Source organism: Leucopleurus acutus (genome assembly GCF_964270905.1).
Source record: "Leucopleurus acutus genome assembly, chromosome: 11".
NCBI lineage: Eukaryota > Metazoa > Chordata > Mammalia > Artiodactyla > Delphinidae > Leucopleurus > Leucopleurus acutus.
In genome coordinates this window covers 65,626,467-65,648,528 of record NC_139152.1, presented here as the reverse complement: position 1 = coordinate 65,648,528, position 22,062 = coordinate 65,626,467, and the positions used below count along the sequence as shown (strand labels likewise).

The window sequence follows — 22,062 nt, the reverse complement described above, 5'->3', positions numbered from 1 at the left end:
TATGGAGGAAAAGATGGAATGCAAACTGTAATAAATGAATCTAACTCTACTACAAACATATCAAATAACCATGCTGCAGGGAATGGGAAAAAAAGAACCTGACCTAAGTAACTTTGAAAAACTGGATACTGTAAGGTTGAAGTAAAAAAGAACTGTATACAGCACTTGGTAAAGTTGTTCTTCTCTGGGGTCTGAGTTAGTAATTCTGAAAATATAACTTATTTCTTAAAGGAAAACATCAATCATTTTATTTCTGTAAAACATCAAAAGGTAAATGTAATTTCATTTTTTGCATCTCATTTGGATTGACCTACCAAATAGGCTGACTTACCCTCCACTGTGGTCCAACTTTGATATGGATGGTTGTCTTTTTATCCCAAAGAATAGTGATGTCTTTCTCTGGAAAGTATACTACTATGTAGTACCCTGCCTTCCAAAGCTGGTATGTTGGTTTACTTTCCAGAAAAAAACCTGATCGTTTCTTAAAAAAAAAAAAAAGAAAAGAAAAAGCATAATAAAGAAAAAAATGAATTTCTTGTTTTCTCACCAAAATGTAAACATTAATTATATCCATCAATAATTATCTACGTACTAGTGTTTCTGCTTAGCCCTGTCTTTCCTGAATTTTGTAGTGAAAGACAGAACAAGTGCATAAAATAGGAAAATCATAAAATTGGTAACAAGATACACACTGGTGGATAGGCTCAACATGGATAAATGAGCAAAGGGAAAAAGGTATTTCAGATATAGAGAAGAGCACAAACAAGGCGTGGACATAGAGTACATTAGGGGGATATACCTGCTGACCCAGAAATTTTATATTGATGGTGAATAAATATGATTGAGTACTAAAAATGTATGACTTTACCTGAATAATTGAAAAACAAAAGCACAAAGTGTATGTGTGTGTGTGTGTGTGTGTGTGTGTGTGTGTGTGTGTGTCTATAGAGAGAAAGAGGTGTTAAGGAGGACAGGGAGATGAATTTCCATAAAAGGAACTTAGGAAGGCTCTTTGCAAGAGGTGGAACATATATACTGATATATAAGAAGCCATGATAGGAAGATATAAAGGGCTGGAAAAGAGAATGAGGAAGAAATCATCCCAAGAGAAGGGAATCAGTTTGAACAAAGGCTTAGGGGCAGGAAGTTTAAGATTGTTCAGTACTAAGGAGAGCACCAGAGAGCTACAGCATGGATTCCATGACAAGCATAGTCTGAGACCCTTTGCCATCAAGTTACCCATCACAATCAATGGCTGTTATTCCATGTGCAAAATGTCCTCGATAAAGGCTTTTGAATAGTAAAATGACAGACCATGTTTGTATATTAAAAGAAAATAATGTGTGTGCTAGAAAGGATAATAGGGAGAAACTAGAGACGGAACCCACTGGGAAAATTTAGAGTACCTTTAACCTAAAGTGAGAATATGCAATGTTCTTTATGGGCAAGGGCTATACCCTATAAAATATTATGCTGAATCTGACATTGAAATTAAGTCACATAAAAACTTTAAAAATACATGGTTAAATCAAAGTAAATAAAACAAATTTAACCAGAAGCAAAATAAAAATTGTGAAGGAGATATGAATTCCTTTGGTTATTTTTCTCCCCCAAGTAAGAACAAAAGCATAGCTTGGAAACACTGTACTATAGTGTACCGTTTTATAAATATTTCATAGGGCAAATTAAATAAACTCAGTCACATCCATAAGGAGTTTTCAGTCTCCTAGATCAAGGTCATACTTATAAGCGCTCGGTATATTGTATAGGACAGTATGAATTGTTAATGGACTCTACCTAACCTCATTTCCTTCTACTTCCAAGTGCCAAGTTGGAGTTATAGGGCAATGCCCTCAGTACCTGTGAGGGTCTGCACTCAACCTGGAAGTACCCTGTGTCTAAGTGAGCAAGGCATTAAATAATAAAGAAAAAACACCATGGCAGGTAAAGAAAGACTAAAAAACAAAGGAAAAAAATTTTCCCTGTTTGATCAAGGGCTCTACATTTTCATTTTTCACTAGGTCCATAATATGTGTAGCCTGCCAGGCCCCCATATCACCCTCTGCCATAGAACCTATTTTTACCATTTTGATTACACTTTTCAGGACCTTTCTATTATCTGATTTGTCTTTGGCATTATTAACTGTCTTCCCCCCTACATGAACGTTAGCTCCTAGAAGGATGCACTTTGTCAAGTTCATGGCAGTATCTGCAGCTTCTAGATCAAGGATAACATATATTTTTAACGCCTTCCTGCACTGGCCTGTTCTTAGTTCTCAGCTTCCAGCCTGAACAGCAATAATCAAAGTAAGTAAGTGAAATGTTTGTAGCTTATAGCTCCTTTTCAATCCATGAAATACCTTCTTCATGTATTTTCCTATTAAACTTCCCTCAGACTGGTTGACATATCACTGGAACATAAAATAAATTTTTGGATAAGATTATTGGACTTCCTTCAGGTTGGCTTTGTATTAGTTATCCTGATGTAAAAGCACATCCTCTCTATTTGCCTGTAGAGCTAAATCCTTCATTTTTATTAGACAAGGCAGTTTGCTACAAGAGAACAATGGTCAAAAGGAGATGGTGTACTCCTTACTTTTCAGATTAGGAAGTAAAGACGTTTCTCCTTATAAGGTTGAGGTATTATGAATTGGACCTGCACTTCAGGGGAGAATTATTGCGCTTTAAATAAACTCTAGTGATGTTAGAAAAGTAAGTTATAAAGAGCAGAGAATTAAAACTTTTAAAATACAGCTTCAACTCATAAAATGTTTATATGCTACATATTTGATAAAATTAGAGTGGTACATTTATTGAAAAAAAATAACAGGTTTTTTTCCTTCCCCTGAATGAGCAATCCATCTGCCATAAAACAAATGGTACTTATTTTCAATTTTGATGCTCAAGAAAAAATATTAGCCAGAGATTTGTTAGGGTCAAACTATCTTCATGATTTTTCTTCATCTTACTTTATACTTCACAACTTATATGAAGGAGATTCATCAGCACCTGCATTCAGGTGAAAATTGGAAGATGAACATTACACAGAACTGCAATTACCACTTCAAAAATGAGTCAAACAGTCTTTATAAAAGCATTTACTATTTTCAGTTTTTCTTTTTTTAACACATCCTTTCTCTTAGAGAGAACCTTCACCTATAAATGAATATCCAGCTGATGGCTACACCAAACTGCAGTAATTACTTCAAAAAGATGTTAGCACGACTTGTACAAACTCTGTTTTGCTCAAATCTTGATTGCTGCCTGGTTGGTCTCAACATTTCTTACTGAGACATGAGCTAAGATCTAGGGCACCGATTCTCAAACTTTAGTGTGCAGAATTTGGGGAAACCATTGAAATATTGATTGTCATCAACTTCAGCCATTCTAATTCCTGAGGTGGAATCCAGGAACCAGCTCTTATAATAAATATTCTAGATGATTCTAATGCAGAAGTTTTGCAAACCAAACTGAGAAACGCTAGTCTAAAAACTCAAAAATAGGCCACTTTATAAAGGCCATATGTCACATCATGTCACTTAATTCCAAAATTTCTTCCTTGTAGAGTAAGTTCAAATATTATATTACACAGCCTCCTTGTCTACTGCCCTTGTCCCCAAGCTTCCTGCATGAAAGTCAATCTGGACGCTCCTCCCTGAATCTCTTTGCCTCACCCTCCCTCCACTATCCCCATCCACATCAACCAAACTAAACTGCTTGCAGTTCTCCAAACGTGCCATTTTATCTTTGAACTCTGCTCCTTTCAACATGACTGTTCCTCTGTACTGATTGCCTTTCTACTCTCTCTCTTCACCTGCCTAATACCTACTCATCCCTTAAGACTCAGTTCAAATCATTTCCCCCAAAGCATGTCTTCTGAGCCTTCAAAAATAAGGAGGGTGAAGGAGAGGAGGAGAGCCATTTCCCGAAATTCATTCTTTCATTTAATCCTCATGTGAATTTAGGAAGTAGATTCCATAATCATCCCAAATTTACAAATGGGAAAGCTGCAGCTTGGAGGGGTTAAATAAAGTTGCCCAAAGTGACACAGTTAGCAGGTGACAGAACAGAGGTTCTAAGTGAGTACTAACTGACACCAGTCTATGCTCTTCACAACTACCCTGAACATCCCAGGTTGGTTTAGGTCTTCTTCTTAGGGATTCTCCTGATTTCCTAAACACACTCCTACCATAGCACACCACACTGCACAGCCTCATTTACTTGAAACATGTCCCTCACCTCAGTATAAGTTCCTTAAAAGCAAGCACAGTGAGTGTCTTTTCACTGTTGTAGTCCCAATAATTAATACATAACTTTGTACAAAGTAGATATTATGAATAAATGATTGAATGAATGAATTTTATTCATTCTTTCAAACTGCACAGGCTCCAAGTTTACAAGAATGAACAAATAAGACAGCGGTCTCAATTCTCACAGAACTCACAGACAAATAAAAAAGACACAGACCACCACGCAGGGGTCCCCAACCCCCGGGCTTTGGACTGGTACCGGTCTGTGGCCTCTTAGGAACCAGGCCACACAGCAGGAGGTGAGCAGTGGGCGAGAGAGAGAAGCTTCATCTGTATTTACAGCCGCTCTCCATCACTTGCATTATCACCTGAGCTCCACCTCCTGTCAGATCAGCGGCAGCATTAGATTCTCATAGAAGCGTGAGCCCTGCTATGAACTGCGCATGTGAGAGATCTAGGTTGCCCGCTCCTTATGAGAATCTAATGCCTGATGATCTGAGGTGGAGCTGAGGCAGTGATGCTAGCGCTGGGGAGTGGCTGCAAATACAGATTATCATTAGCAGAGAGGTTTGACTGTGCGGAGACTATAATAAATCAACTGCTTGCAGACTCATATCAAAACCCTAACAGTGAGTGGCAAGTGAAAACAAGCTCAGGGCTCCCACTGATTCTGCATTATGGCGAGTTGTATAATTATTTCATTATATATTACAATGTAATAATAATAGAAATAAAGTGCACAATAAATGTAATGCACTTGAATCATCCCTAAACCATCACCCAACCCCCCGGTCCATGGAAAAATTGTCCAGTCCCTGGTGCCAAAACCAGTGCCTGATGCCAAAAAGGTTGGGAACCACTGCCACCACACAAGTAATTTCACTGAAGTGTGATGCATGTCCTGACAGGGAGCTTGAGGGCAAGAGGAGGAACTCCTTGAAGGAGATAAGATGAAACTTATCACATAAGAATAAGTTAAATGGAAAGGCTGATCCAGGTAGGAGCAATGACATTCATGAAGAACCAGAGGTGAGAGAAAGAATATAGAGCATTTGAAGAACTGATAAAAGCTCCAACTTCTGGAACATGGGCTTGAAGCAGAAAGCGATGAAAGGTACAGCAGGAGAGGCAGCAATGGCCAGATTGGTGAGGCCATGTAAGGGCAATGGGAGGTCACTTGAAAGTTTTGAAGCACTAAGGTGTCAGGAGATTACATTTCCATTTTAGGAAAACCACTCTGGCTGCACTGTGGCAGGATGGATCAGAGGGGAAAAACTAAGACAGGAGGCCAGGTGTCTAGCTTGGAGAATGTTGAAGTACTCCAGGTAACAGGTGACAAGGAAAGAATCAGCAAATGGAGAAGTGGAGTATAAACAAAAGAGACAAATCAAGTATGATTTACTGAAGCTACATAAAATGACAAAGAAAAAAATTCAAACCTAGTAACCACTTATAAAGAAAAGTACCCCCACAATGTTTCTATTTTATTTTCAGTATCCTCAGGACAAGTTAAAATGATTTACAAGAAATAATTCACTAACCTGTTTGTAAGGAGTATCATGCAGGTAAATGTCAGTGTCCCCAACTGAAATCAAAACACTCTTAGAACAAACAATATCGTTGTCAAAGCATTTCTTGTTCTGGCTAATGACAGATATATCTGAATCATCTGTACTCTGAAATGTCAAAAATATTATATTAATACAAATGTATATTATATATAACTTTTACTTATTTTTCATTAACAAATCTTAAAGAAGTCCAAGATTTACAATGAATTGTATTGAAACTGAAATACAACTTACCTCTAAAATAAAAATCATTTTGATCTAATAATGTGAAGAATTTAATAAAAGTATACCAAGATAGCTCAATCTTTAAACATTTATCTATAATAGCTCCTGTTAAAATGTTGTTCCAACAAGGATTTTTTTCCATTTTATTATTACAGCTCAAATTTATCAACTAGTTTCTTCTTATCAAATACCCAACAAGACATGTCATGTAGGAGAATTTTAAAAGAAATATTTTCATTTTAGACAACGTCTTTTGTTTTATTTTAAGCCAGTTTTCTGGCTAAATAATTATTTGCCTACAAGATAAAATTGCAATAAATATAAAACTTTGACACTGTATTAGTAAATAAAATGATGCATATCATTTGAGGGCTTCCTTCCAACTTTACATGCATTGTCTCATTTAATTCTTATGATAATTCTTGAATTATGTATTATCTCCATTTTACAGATCAAGAAACAGAGGTTAAGAAGGATTAAATGAATGTCTAAAGTCACTTAGCTAAATAAGGGCAGAGACAGAGTTCAAAACCCTCTTTTTTAATGCCACTTGCAGAGCAATTAGGAAGAGTTTAGTAACGGTTGACGAGAAAATTCAGTTGTAGGTTATAGGAAATCCTTAGTTCCAGAGACTATTATTTAGTCCCACACACTCTCAATCTAACCTTTTCACCAGTTACCTCACCCTCACCTTCCTTCAGCCACTCCTCTCTCCATCCACTGAGAACTCTCTGTCTGGAAACAGGGTTTTTAACTTTTATTCCAGTTTAATAGATGGGCTTCAATAGTTCTACAGACTCTGGAATTTCATTGTAAAATGCTGTTTTTGAGTATCTGTATTTTTCTAGGAAGAAAGTCTATGATTTTCATCAAATTTTTGAAGTGGTCCTTTTCACCCCAAAAGTTAAAGCCACACTGCCCTGAGTCCTTCCACTACCTAGTGGAAGGTGGGAATTTCATCAAAAGGAAAGGGACAATTCTCTTTGAACTCAAATTCCAATTTTCAAAGGCTCACATACATTTCCTGAATCCTTTTCATTTTTAGATATATGGGGCAGTGCTTATTTTCAAAGTGAGAAGAGTCCTTAAATGTTTGGAAATCATATAGGTCTTGATGTAAATTCTCCATACTTAGTTTTTTATACCACCAACAATACGAACACTAGCTCAATATAATTCTTGGTTTGGCCAAATTCTTCCTGTCTTATTAGTAATCACTATAACACAGTGCCTAGAGGATAGGTTTTCAATGAATGCTGTTGACAGAGTAATTAATTTGTTCCTCTGTGACCCAATTTTCCTTACTTCATAGGAACCGAGAGCTTTTTCTTCTTCTTAAACAATTGTTTTCCAAAGCATTGCCTAAACTTTGAAAAGGAGAATAATAAGGGTCATCAAGATGATTACGGCATTGTATTACTCAAAAAATAATGCCACACTTTTCTGCCTTTATGAACAATTTTCAAAGAAGAAATATATATATAATTCAGGGTTTTGTTTTCCTCTTCCTCTTGGAAACAGTTATTTAGATTAAGGGATGTGAAAAGCTGTCTGAAAGGATTCCTATTGCCATTACATTTCTATTACTATTAATTAAAGTGCCTCAATGTTAGCTTTAGTCTTTATATTAATTCAGAAATGCCAAGAAATATTCTATATTGTATCGTCTGCCTGGTAATATCATGTTATGCTGACAGTAACTTGAAACTATCAAGTCCTAAGAGTCACATTTCTCCAATTTCCGTTTCTAATATATATTTCAAGTTAATATTAGGTTTGGAGATAATGCTACAGAGTTGCTAAGCAACACAGTAAGTAACACAAAGCTAGAGGAAAAAGGTCAACAGCAATGTGCCACATAGATTCCTCAAACCCTTTATGCTCAGGTACTGAAAACACTGATAGAGAATATTCTCCCAAGTGATTCCAAAACAAAATGTCAGCACCTCTCAAGGTAGTATATTATTTTACTTGCTATGTCAGTCTAAGACCTGTCATAGTCCCAGCCCCTTTTAACAGTAACTATCCCACAGAAAGTCCCTGCTGATACAGTAGCCTCAGGGAGCCATGGTTTATGTTCCACAGCTGAATGGCCCCAAAGCAGCACATTCTTTGATGGGCCAAGGGACTTTTTAATGCAGGCAAAAAAAAAAAAAAAAAAAAGACAACTCTAGACAATTAGATTATCTCCCACATTTGAACCAAAAGGAATGGAATGTAAACAAAAGATGGTATACTTATCATTTTTTAAAAGAAATGCTTATTATCTCAACTCTATAATGTATCTTGGGCCTTAATTTGTTCCTTAATTTTACCGTTTCCTTTTTCACTTACTTTTATTCCCTTAACATACATTTAAATTCTTATTAGTTAATTCCATCATCTCTTTCATAACTTCTGGAAGGCAGAAAATATTTTTATTTTATGGGGAGTAAATTTTATTCAGAGTGAAATCTTCATCTAATTTTTACATGTTACTTCTTTCTTTCCTTCTTTCTCCTCTATCTCTCTTTCTTTTTTTCCTGAAGTGCCACATCACTGTATAATTACTATGCCATTAATTTGCATTTTACTCTTATTTGACAGAGAAAGCTTTATCTGGCTCTATCTAGATCTTTACATTTGCCTAAATAGGGTGTAATGATTTCCTTTGACTTCTTTTCCTCTCTGTTTTCACTTCCTGTGGATGGATGGACAGATGGATGGATGGATGGATAAATACATACCTACGTACATACATAAATGCATACAGGGTTTATCCTTCAAGATATTATGAGATTACAAGCAACTAAGAGTTTTATAGAGGAGACAGGCATGAAAATATGGAACTTGTGAGTCCCAGTGTTCTAAGAAACTCTTGGAGAAAGAAACCACCAGAGGAGACTGAGGAGTGGTCAAAGACCAGCAGAAGCAGTAGAATTACCTCAGAGAAGACAAAGCAAGAACCACTTCAAAAAAGGAAGATAAAAATTTAAAAGGTTTAACTGGATTTTGCATAGGTCATCATTAACTTTTACAGTGGCAATTTTATATGAATTTTGCGATTTGGTGATTAATAACTCTCCACCATCAGCCTAAGTTTCAAAGGACCCTAAACTGATATCTATGTTTGCACATTCTGTACCTCCACTTCTCAGTATAGGGCCTGACACATAGAAATCACACAAGAAATATTGACATGAAAAATGATGATATGATACAAGGTATAAAAATTTGAGAGCGATGAAATTAGAAGGGTTTTCAGAGACTTAAGGAGAGCACCAAACATTTGAGCTATCAACTGAACAGAATGTTGAAAAACCTAATCTAGAACAAGTTACAGGAAGAAACCTAGCAGTGACAGGGGCCTATCATAGATAATGGAAGTAGAGTTTGGCTCTGAAATCCAGGAGTTGGAATATTAAATTTCCCACTTTTGCTGAAAACATCCAGTGTCCTCTCTTTCTTTGAGCTTATAGCAAGTCAAGTTGCTGTTTGGTTTCTCAACTCTTTTTACTCTTAAAAAAGTCTTACCTCAGGAAATACAATTATGAACTTTGTCCTAGATTTGCTTCAACACACTTAAAAAATAATGTGCTATATTCCTTGTGCTATTTAAAGTATAGCATAAACAGCCTCCAAAATGAATAAAATATCAGAGAACTTGAATTTTTAAAGTTCTTTTTTTTTTTTTGCGGTACGCGTGCCTCTCACTGCTGGGGCCTCTCCCGTTGCGGAGCACAGGCTCCGGACGCGCAGGCCCAGCGGCCATGGCACACGGGCCCAGCCGCTCCGCGGCATGTGGGATTCTCCCAGACCGGGGCACGAACCCGCGTGCCCTGCATCGGCAGGCGGACTCTCAACCAATGCGCCACCAGGGAAGCTCGAATTTTTAAAGTTTGATGAACATCAACAAAGATAGGGTAAGTATTCGCTGGAATCAGATTACATTTAAAACTCCACAACCCAGGGACTTCCCTGGTGGTCCAGTGGTTAAGATTTTGCCTTTCAATGCAGAGGGTGCAGATTTGATCCCTAGTCAGGGAGCTAAGACCACACATGCCTTGTGACCAAAAAAAAACCATAAAACAGAAGCGATATTGTAACAAATTCAGTGAAGACTTTAAAAATGGTCCACATTAAAAAACAAAAAAGCTCCACAATCCAGAGATTAAAAAGAAAAAAAAAAACTTTACAATCCCTTCAATATGTCAGATCAAGTAACATTATACTTTCAAGATAAAGCTGAGTAAGTATTAATTTTTTAAAGTCCCATTGGCAAATAAAAGGGAAATTTTTATGAATTTGATTACTAGATCCTTCACAGGGCCCAAAAAAATAAATGGTAAGTTTTACCAGATAAAAATACGTTACAAATGACAAAGTCTGGAATTTGTAATCAAGACAGGGAGGAAAGAGAGCTGCTTGACAAGGAAGAAGGAATTAAATATGATATTCACAGAAGTGATTCTTGTCTATGAAAAAGCAGCAAGTAAATGAATGGTGCTGGCAGCCATTCTATCCTTCTCAAAGGAAATGCTGATTCTTAAAAAATAAATTAATTAATTAAAATTGCAGCAGGAAATCTCCAAGTATTGAGAAATTTACTATCTGGAATGATAATATTTCAAAACCATGACTATTAGGTTTCATTGGTTAATCACTAATTTGTCTTTGGTATGAAATAATTACTCCATGGTCGAATAAAATATTTCTTGGCTTATCAAGTATATGTTGGTCATGCTGGAGAGGGTGTGGAGAAAAGGGAACCCTCTTGCACTGTTGGTGGGAATGTAAATTGATACAGCCACTATAGAGAACAGTATGGAGTTTCCTTAAAAAACTAAAAATAGAACTACCATACAACCCAGCAATCCCACTACTGGGCATATACCCTGAGAAAACCATAATTCAAAAAGAGTCATGTACCACAACGTTCATTGCAGCTCTATTTACAATAGCAAGGACATGGAAGCAAACTAAGTGTCCATCAACAGATGAATGGATAAAGAAGATGTGGCACATATATATATAATGGAATATTACTCAGCCATAAAAAAGAAATGAAATTGAGTTATCTGTAGTGAGATGGATGGACCTAGAGTCTGTCATACAGAGTGAAGTAAGTCAGAAAGAGAAAAACAAATACCGTATGCTAACACATATATATGGAATCTAAAAAATATATATATATGGTTCTGAAGAACCTAGGGGCAGGACAGGAATAAAGATGCAGACATAGAGAATGGATTTGAGGACACGGGGAGGGGGAAGGGTAAGCTGGGACAAAGTGAGAGAGTGGCATGGACTTATATACACTACCAAATGTAAAATAGATAGCTAGTGGGAAGCAGCTGCATAGCACAGGGAGATCAGCTCCATGCTTCGTGACCACCTAGAGGGGTGGGATAGGGAGGGTGGGAGGGAGATGAAAGAGGGAGGAGATATGGGGATATATGTGTATGTATAGCTGATTCACTTTGTTATACAGCAGAAACTAACACACCATTGTAAAGCAATTATACTCCAATAAAGGTGTCAAAAAAAAAAAGGCATATACAATTCTAAAACTTGAAGCTTTAGACTTTTAATATTCTTTATATCTTATTTTTACCACATGAACCCTAATGACAGATCTTAACCCAGGTATTTAATTAGGTACTCAAATGTTGGAATAACATTTCCTATAACATGTCTTCTCATATACAGGTTTGCATGTCTCATTAAAATCTGAGACTGAACATTATGTATGCATTTTTACAGAAGGATATAGTAGAAAATTAAAGTGATGATAGGAAATCAGGTTTATAAAATCTAAACGCCAAACCTTAATGGCTCTTGCCTGCTAAATAAAATGGCACTGTTATATTGCAGCACCAATAAAAAAAAGACTGCTACCATCATTCAGGATCAAACAGAAGAAGATACTTTCATTTTGTCAGGAATCAGAGTTGAGACAAATATTCTACTTTCTGCACAATCACTTTTCTGTACACTTGAAGCTAACACAACATTGTAAATTAACTATGCTTCAATTAAAAAAAAACAATAATTGTTTGAAAATTCAGTGGTAAATACTATGATTTCTCTACTGCAAAGACAAATGAGGAGTTAAGGAAAAGCCAGGTAGATCAAATAAGCAGTTGTTAAGAGTTCACCAAATGCCCAGCATTTTGCAAAATAACTGGGGGGAGGAAAAAAGAAATGTAGGTCCTGATCCTTGTTTCAAAACTTCAGAATTTTCTTGCAAAATTCTATCTTAATAAATAGAGAAGGCGTGTTTTTGTTAACCCAGTTTACATTTAATAGGCCCTAAAAATTGTTTATTAAATGAATGAAATGATAATGCATGAGCAAAGACCATTGTCACACATTGGAAAATGTTTGCAAATATGGTGATACATGAACAAGGTTTAAAATGTTTTTAGTAAATACTTATAAATAATTTTTTCCCTACACAAAATGAAAACAAAGTTTGGCAGAATTTTTGTTTTGCTACTTAAAATGAAAGCATAAAAAGCATCATTAATTAAACTCAATGACATATCCAATGGGAACAGGTCATGTTTGATACAATATTGTCAATGATACTTTGTTTTTTCTAGATGTGACAAAGTTTACTATTCAGAAGAAGAGAATTTCAAAAATAGTTAAAATTCATTTTTTAAAGAAGAAAATGCTTTACATCCTTGCTATTCAAAGAGTGGACTATGGACATGAAACATCAGGGTAGTTTATTAAAAATTGCGGAATCCAAGATACTGCTCCAAACACATAAAATCAGAATCTATATTGTAACAAGATTTCCAGGTGATGTGCATACATACTAAAGTTTAAGAAGCACTGTTCTACATACTTCATGTTAAAGGCATGTATATGAGTTTATAACAAAGATTACTAATTAAGTGTAAGCTTGTGATTTCTACCCTCTAAAAAAATGGTTAAAAAACTGAGCAAGTAATTTTACAGCTCTTATAGTACAACCATAATTGTGTTAGCCCTTATGAGGAATCCAAAAGCAGTATAACGCAGAGCTCTGATATAAAATGATACACAATCTAATTGAGCACACATAAAATAATCAGAATATAATGGGCTGCTTACTTTTGACATGATGACTATTAAATACAATAGGATGTGGAAGAACAGAACAGATAAATGTGAACTAGAAAAGTTATTTTGAGGGAGTAGAGGCAATCAGGTACAGGAAAATACCCTGAGAAAAGACATAAAGGAGGGGTGGAGCTAACTGAGACCCTTGAAAGATTATCAAAGGCTCTCAAGGGAAGTTTGATTTTATGGAAGCTGGTAATTGGGAGTCAACCGTAGTTCTTAGAAAGCAATGACATGATAGCAATGTGAGTCTTAGAAAGATTAACAGAATGAAAAAAGTGTATTATTATAGGGATGAACTTGAGTCAGAAGAGCCTAGAAGTTGAAGGTCAGAGCTGTCCATGTCAATTTGGAACTCATCAGCTTGTAGATGAGGTTGAGATGGTAGAGAGGGATGATCACACCAAGCATTAGGAGAAAAGGGCAGAGAGCCAAGAACAGACATCCAGTTCAGTCAATATTCAGTGGACAACTATGTTCCCAGCACAATGCTCTACACTGGTAAAACAATGGTGACTAAGGTTTGGTCCTTGCCCTGAAGAAGCCAACTCAGTCATCTATGGTCTGGGACTTACGCTAAAAGAAAAGGCAACAAAGAGACAATGGAGAAACCAGAAGAGACACTGAAGGGCTCCAACTGCATAATATCTAGAAAGTCAAAGGAAGAGGGATCTTAAGGAATGTCAGAGACACCTAAATATCAAGAGAAGTAAGGATTTGGTATAAAATCAGTCTGATGCATTTTGAGAAAAAAGTATCTGTTTATGTATTCAAATCTCTAAATTGTTATTTACTTTTCCAAGCTTCTCAATTTACAACCTAAACTTCAGGGGACAAGAAAATTCTCATGTAAAATTGTTTGCTAAATAAGCCTTGTTCTAAGAGGACAAATACTCATAGAATGTATATGTATCACTGTGCTTTTCCTATGCTCCAAATTGTATCAAAACCACACACACACACACACACACACACACACACACACACACACACACACACACACACACTATAGGCAACCCCTATAGGCAACTTGTCATCTTCTATAATTATCTCACTGCCAAATCCATTCCCAGGGATTTATTCTTTAAGAAACTTAAAATTGTTCATAAAGAAGGCTAAAAATAGCACTGAAAGGGAAACTCAGTGGTTTCCATTGAGGCTATAGATTTTACTGTTTGTTTTTTATTTAATATAACTAATACAAAATGGGAATATGTCTACTTTCTTGACATATGCTTAAAGAACAGGATCATACATGAAGCTCTAAAAACATAAAAGCCTTACCCAGAAAAAAACACAAATTCAAGATAACCGCATGTTACCTTGCTGGAGAAAAAGATGTTATTTTGCTTATTTTTGTGCAACTTCTTCCTAAAGCTTACATTTTTCATTTAGAAATTTAATTCTGGGATCAATGATATCTAAATAAAATTTAGGGTTACAGAAAATCTGAATGCATTAAAGATATGAGAAATTTTAAGGATTTTATCAGATATACAGAGCCCAGGGTTTACCAAAGCATACCATCAAAATAGCATGTCTAGAATTGAGAACCATGTCGTTTTGATTGCTACAACTATAAACAATACGTGGTCCAAAACATGATTTAATGTCTGATATTTGTATTCACCAAACTAAACCAATAAAAATAAAAATGGCTGACATTTATTAAGCAGTTACTAAATAGCAAGCACTCTCTGAGAGTTTTACATATATTTATTTCATTCAATCCTAAGAACTACCCCAGGAGATAGGTACAATTATTATCCTCATTTTACAAATGAGAAAACAGAGGCACAGAAAGTTTACAAATTAGCCCATTACTTATACATAATAAAACTTTACAGTGAGTCAAGGAAATTAATTTTAAATTGCTATAACTTTTATAGGTTTTACTAATGATACATGGATTTGATATGCCATGGTCCACCATACTTGTTTTTTACACTGTATTTACATAATTGGAAGTAAAAGGAAGTAATTGTGACATACCTTTATCAAAAATACCTGGCAATCACTGATATAATCATATTCCAGTCCATCAAAAGAATGATAATGACGGTCCCCATATATTGTGCACACTGCTGGGCATGGATAATATGTGCAGTTGAACATTCCTCGTCGACAAACACTATTAGAAAATAATACAAACACTGTTACCTTTCTAAGAAACCTGGCTCTAATTAGTATTTTTCAAGCAGCATAAATATTGGAAGGTTTGTATTCAAAAGCATTCACTGAGCCAATAGCCCTTATAAATATGGCCAATTCGTTCTGATAACATTTTATTACAATGATAGATAAGGCATATATTTACCACTTTGTCTAAATAAATTATCAGACATCACAGCCAATCCTGGAATTTGTGCCTGGGTCACACAGAAAACAGGTGATGGAATGAAAAATTAAACATACGCCTGCTGGTGGCTAAAAGACCACAATGCCATCTCATCTACTGGAGTCCATTTAAATACCTTAGGCAGGACTTGTTCATGAACTTAGAATTTTTATCCACATTTCAAGGAAACTGTATTTCAATTTTATTTTATGGCTTATTTCCAAACAGAAAACTTTCCATCAAACGTGACCTTCTCTTTGGAACACTTACCACTTTCTTATAAACTTGAGATATGTTTTTCCTATTAAATTTTCAAATTGTCATAGTTCATTTTTTTCTCCTGGGTTGAACAAATAGGAGTAAAAATAATGATCTCCCTGAAGGTAGTAGCTCCCAACCAACTCCTGAAAGCCTTTAAAATCTTATTTACTCAGACGTGGTTTGCTTTTTTGCTGAAATCAGTCACATTAAGTAAATACAGGATGACTGAAACTAATATAATTTCTTAGGAAAATTGTGAAATAAACAGATCTCATTACCAGGTATAACATGGTGTAGCAATCACTTCTCCTGAGAGGTACTCCCAATCTTTCCAGATACACGGACAGCTTTCAGGAACATAACACTTTCCTTTGTGCTCTGCCATTCTTTCAAGTGAAGAAGTAAATGCTATTTAATATAAACTACTAATTTCAGTTTTTTAAAAAATCAGCAATCTTGTCATATTCAAAACCATCTATATTTGTTACAGCTGTCGTAAGAATGTTCTATCTGACCTATGGAGGGATCGAATCCAGTCTTTCTCCCCTATTTTACACACAGTACCTTTCACATCACAGAAATAAATAAATGCCAGGCAAATGACTGGATGCAAAATTTTAAACTTTCTGTTATCACTTAGTACAATAAAAGGGAGACAGAAGCCTAAATTTCCGGGTAAAGTGAGATATTCTGAAAAAACAATTAAAGAGGAGGTAAGTCTCCCTTTCTTTAATATTTGCTACTTGATAGAAGAGTCTGTGAGTCTAAGAATTTTTTTATAAAATAGTGAAGTATGAGCTGGATAACATTTTCTATTACAGGATAGAGAGAGTAATCAAAAGCTTCTTTTGTTAGTGCTTAAAGTTAAAAGCCATGAGACTTTAGGTGTGTCTTGAATAAGAAACCATTATATCGAGTGTTTCACATTTTATTATTAACATATCAGGTTTTGAATGTTGGTTTCTTCAAAGTGTAATTTCCTTCATGAAAGATTACCCCATAAGAAAGTATCTTAAAATACCTCTGAATACAAAAATTAAAACAAAATCATTATTCATAATCTCAAGGAAAAATCAATTTGGGTGTATTATCAAAATATTTTGATATGAAGATAAAATAAATACATATTATATATAATAAATATTTCAATACCCTTAATATAATATGTACATATATTTTTCAATATTCCTAAAATCTTTTCTCAAAAATAGCTTCCATAAATAATAATAAAATGCTAATAAATAATACATACAATAATTTAAATATATAATAGTATAACTATAATATAATAAAAGAAATTAAAATAATAAATAATGGATAATAAAATAGTAATAGCAACATTCAAATCTAGCCAGTAAAAATAGATAAAATACATAGTTCTTTTCTGAACTTGCTTTAAAATGTGAGGATTCCATGTTGTCAAAATTAACATAGAAGTCAGGATTCCTGACTTCTTGCCTCTTCTCTAAAATAGAAATAATCACATATGTTCCTTTAGTGCTCTGCTTCCTCGCTCATAGTTTATCTAATGTATATGTTATCCATTTGACTTTAAGTTTCACTCCGGAAGACCATGAATATCTTGTTAATGGCTGTGTTTCAATGCCTAGCACATAGCAGACACTCAATTGTTGAGTAAAGGTGAAGAAATGAAACAATTTATATAAATGATGCATCAACTCATTCAGATTTCTTTCTTTCAGACAACAGTGCCCTAGAGTCCATAATTTCTCCCCTCAACCTTTCCAAACTTCTAGCCACTTTCCCTGAGCATTGCATCTCTCTTCTACCTAGAAAACTAAAAGATTTTTTTCTCATCACTCAAGACTCAATTTAGTGCAATCTTTTCAGTGCAATCTTTTATGTACCACACTCCCTATATATAGCAATCTGTACAAACTTTTATTGGAGGATTTACCACAACGAACTGCAAGTAATTCATTAAACGTCTTACAGAGAAAATAAGAACAATAACAAAAACTAGTATTTTTGAGTGTTAACTATGGCCCAGCCACTGTTCCACCCACTTTAAATACATCATTAACTCATCTAATCCTAGTGACAATTCCATAAGGTAGATTCTATTGTTATCTTATATATATTTATTTTCGCACCATCATCCCTGTGTCTTAACACAATGTCCCAGATATTAGGTGCTTCATTAACATTGGCTGCTGAGTTGTTTAGATAAGGGATGCCTCACGGAAATGAACCACAATTCTCATTTCTTTTATTTTTTAAAATATTATTCATATGTTTAATTTTTTAATTGAAGTATAGTTAATTTATAATATTATATTAGCTTCTGGTGTACAGCATAGTGATTCAGTATTTTTACAGATTATACTCCATTAAATGTTGTAAGCACAATTCTTAAACAACCAGCCAAATGAGTGGTTTTAAATGGTTACACTGATGACTGATGAGTTTTTCATAACTAATCAAAACTGGAAGAAGGAAGAAGACAGCTGTAAATCACTGTGAATTGTCTGCTTTAAGCAGGTTTGGGAAGTGGAGTTAATAATAAAATAAACATTTACTGAGCACCTACCATATGACTAGTGTGCTGCATATACTCAACCATCTATGAAGTAGATAGTATTACACCCGTTTTAAAAAGATAAAGTTGAGACTCCAAGTGGTTAAGATTTGTCTCGAAGTACTTTACCTAATAAGAAACAGGGCCAACATTTTAACCCATTTCTATATGACTCTTTCCACTATATGACTTTCCATTTCTTTAATCCACAATGATTTCTGAGCTAAGGTATGTGGTCCATTTGTAGTCGATGAACTGCTGGCACTATAAGGAGCCCCATGAAAACAAGTGACACCAGGCTTATTGTCCTAAAATAAGTCAGCCAAGGTCATGTGGAAGTCAGTACAAATCATACTACCAAAAACAACTTTACAATAGAAAGTTCCATGTAACAAAATTATTTCCAAACAGTGAGAGGCCTCTTAGTCAATTCCAACTATACTTATTTCAATAAAATAAGAGAAGGTGGGAGGAAATTACTTTAAGTTTTTGTAATAAAATTTGACCAGTAAATTAATAAATCACTGTTGAACTAAAAGTCAAAGGTGACAGCAAATAGATATTTTTTTAAATAATAGCATCAAGCACATGAAACAAAATTAGGATGTAGATTTATTTAATCAGCCATGCATCTCTGAGTCATAATCAAATCAAACAAATCAAGCAATGTTGTAGGGTTCAGTTATTTTACTATAATAAAGGTTTTATTTCCCTTGTCCTTTTTACTAAAATGTCTTCCTTGCTCAGCTGCTGTATGACCTGATTTCTACCTGCCTTTATTTTCCCAGGCAAGGCCTTGTTCTTTCACACTCCTTCTATGTCCTTTCTTTCTAAAGAGATTGATACAGTCCCATTACTTGGCTCTTCAGCCTATTCCAGATGGGGACCATTTAGACAAATGTGACTCTCCTGGGAAACAGACCACAAAACCTCTCTCTTCTTTGCTCCCGGTTTATATGAATAGAGCCCAGGAATTGCTTTGTGTGAGTACGTTCATCGAGAAAGAATGGGTGACCTCTTTGCCTTAGGTGGCCCTCCCTCTGTGCACTGCCTCTATTCACTACCAGAAGAAGGAAGGCCAGTGAGGCCACATTCCACGTGTGCCTGCAAGGAAGCAAATAGCCACCAGATTCTGTATTTACCTTCCATGTATACTAGGCATTTCTGCTACTAAAGAAAATTTACAAAGATAAGAGTAAATTATGCTGCCATAAAATAGTGGCCCATACTTATTGAGTGTATACACACACACACACACACACACACACACCCCACATTTCACAATGCCTGAGAGTTTAAAGGAACTTGCAGAAAAATCACGCAGCTGATATCGGCAGGGCTGGGATTTGAAACAGGTGTGTCTCAAGCCAGAGCTCCCACTCTTAGCCACTGCCCTAAGTAGCCTCAACACACCATTTTCTGTAACATCCATTAGGTAGATCAGTTGGCATCAATAATATAATTTAAAATCAACAATAGTAACAGCACAACAGAATATACAAAAGATATGTACTTCAAGTGTTTTGAATACAGAGTGGCTCACTATCATTTTCCCAAGATTGTAGCTGAATCAGGAGGTAAATGCCAAGTCCATCCTGAAATGAGTTCTCTCCTCGATTCACTGCATTACTTTAATTATATTGTATATATAACATATTGTGACATTATTTAGTCATGTGTTACATGCGATATGCATCTCACACATAACATATGTGATATGTTCCATGAGCACAGAAAAATAATTACAACAGTCTTCCAGTTACCAACTCAAAGTGAACCACTAGTCAGAACACAATTTTGGCTATTCCTATAAGTAATGTTTTTAAGTGCTCTTGTGTTTTCTATCAAATTCTAAACATTCAAGAAAAAGAGTCTTACCCTGGAGCACAAACACAGCCACTTATGCAGGGTGACGATGGGGCACAAGTGAAGTTCATAGCCAGGTTTGCACATGTAGTTTCACAATTTACACCACCAGCTGGTAATTCAGGGTCAGGAAACCTACAGTCGAAATACTGTTTTCCCTCGGGGCAGATGTGAACTTCAGGGACAAGGCACAGATAAAATACCCTTAACTTTGTATTTGCTCTATACATTTAATCTTATTGACATGCATTTGTCATCAAAACACAATTCACCATAGAATACCGTGCATTCAACAGTAATAACTGATCTTACTCTGTGATGTTTGGTTCATGAGCTTACAAACATTCCCTAGACAGATTTCCTTTAATCACCTAAATTTCCAAAATCTATTTTGAGTTTGAAAACTTTAGCTGCCTTCCATAAAGCAGTAACTAAACAACTAATATATAATTTTCTGAGATCAAGAACCAGGGTATTTTGATTAATCCAAACATACATTATCAATTTTTGAGGACTGACAATACAGTACATTTAAACTTTACAAAGTTGTATGTTTACAACAAACACATGATACTTTTAGATCTTGCTTCACCTCTGAGTCATTATTTACATTAGTCCCCATTATAATGTAGACGTGAAGAAAATGGACATAATTACAGGCAGGCTAGGGCTTACATATTGCTCCAGAAACTTTTGAGCTCAGAGGGATTAAATAACACCCCTTATCTAGGGCCAAAAGGAATCTTGGGGATTCCTCTGTGAGAAGTCTGGCCACCTGGGCATCCTTTTCTTCAATGCTGAGCCACCCTGACGCAAATGGGGCAAGGCAGGGAGGGCCTAGTAGCTATTGAATATGTGTGTGGTCCATGAACATACACTGTAAAGAAGCCCTAGACAGCCTGAATCCTCATAAATTGAATCCAGGGAATATAATTTAAAGCTAATTTATAAAATATATTACATAACTGTGCAAATAAATAACAAAGCAATAGCTCACAATTAGTTTTAGCAGCCTACACTCTTCCTGCCCATTAAAATCAACAAAAGGTAGTTTTGTTTAGTATTTGCCTAGAATTTCTCCACAGTGACCAAAAATTTGAGGCTTTTTGTGTGGTGAAAATAAGTAATATAAAGGGTCTCCTAATATATAAGATCTTCAGGAATGATATGCAATCGTAAGATGATACCCTCAAGAGAGATGGCAGTCGATGTCATTTTACATGCCATTTCTAATTGATGGCTGCTAGTACTAAAGCTTTGCTACTTATAATGTAGCCCAGGACCCAGTAGCATTAGTATCACTTCAGCCATCAACAGAAATGTTGCAGGCATCACCCCTGACCTACTGAATCAGAATCAGCATTTTAGCAAGATCCCCAGGTGACTGTGTGTACATTAGAATCTGCTGGTCTGGAGTAGGGTTTCCTAACTGCTGTTGCACAAGTGAGTTCCAACAGGTGTCTGGATAAATATCCCTAAAGCCTTTGGGGCACCTGGGGTGGTGCTGGGATAGGCAGCATCAAGGCAGCATCCCTGGGTTGATCAGCTCTGCCCCTAAGCAGCCTTATATGTCCACCCCACACTGTCCTACAAATATTATAATTCCGAATGTGAAAAAAGTTAGGAAGCGCCAGAGTACCATGTTGAGAAACATTCTAAGGCTATTCCTCCATGCACATTGGCAAGGAGGGCTGTGACGGATTAATAACTTCTGCCCTAAGAGTAGGAGCAGTACTAGAGGCACATTCTCTTTAAGGAAAAATCCAGATCTTACCAGCAGAGGGTGTTGCTAATTCATCACATTTCACAGTCCCATTTGAACACTGGCTGGTAGAAGTAAACAAGTAGTTAATTCATGAAACCAAACCTCAAGTTTTTTCTGTATTTCAAAAACAATATAACATGCAAGAATTGACAAAT

General features: G+C 35.6%; 1 protein-coding gene across 2 annotated transcripts in view; it reads right to left on the bottom strand.

Annotated features, from left to right (window-relative positions):
• OTOGL (otogelin like) overlaps nt 1-22,062 on the bottom strand; it is a gene marked incomplete at both ends in the record, with an annotated part of 153,818 nt that overhangs the window by 76,520 nt on the left and 55,236 nt on the right. The window contains 6 exons of one of the 2 annotated variants that reach the window (XM_082849594.1): nt 332-481; nt 5,792-5,926; nt 15,131-15,269; nt 16,016-16,123; nt 20,155-20,317; nt 21,917-21,969. In XM_082849594.1, the coding sequence (XP_082705720.1) occupies nt 332-481; nt 5,792-5,926; nt 15,131-15,269; nt 16,016-16,123; nt 20,155-20,317; nt 21,917-21,969 (748 nt within the window). The remainder of the gene's footprint in view (nt 1-331; nt 482-5,791; nt 5,927-15,130; nt 15,270-16,015; nt 16,124-20,154; nt 20,318-21,916; nt 21,970-22,062) is intronic. The other variant, XM_082849595.1, reaches the window with a different exon arrangement.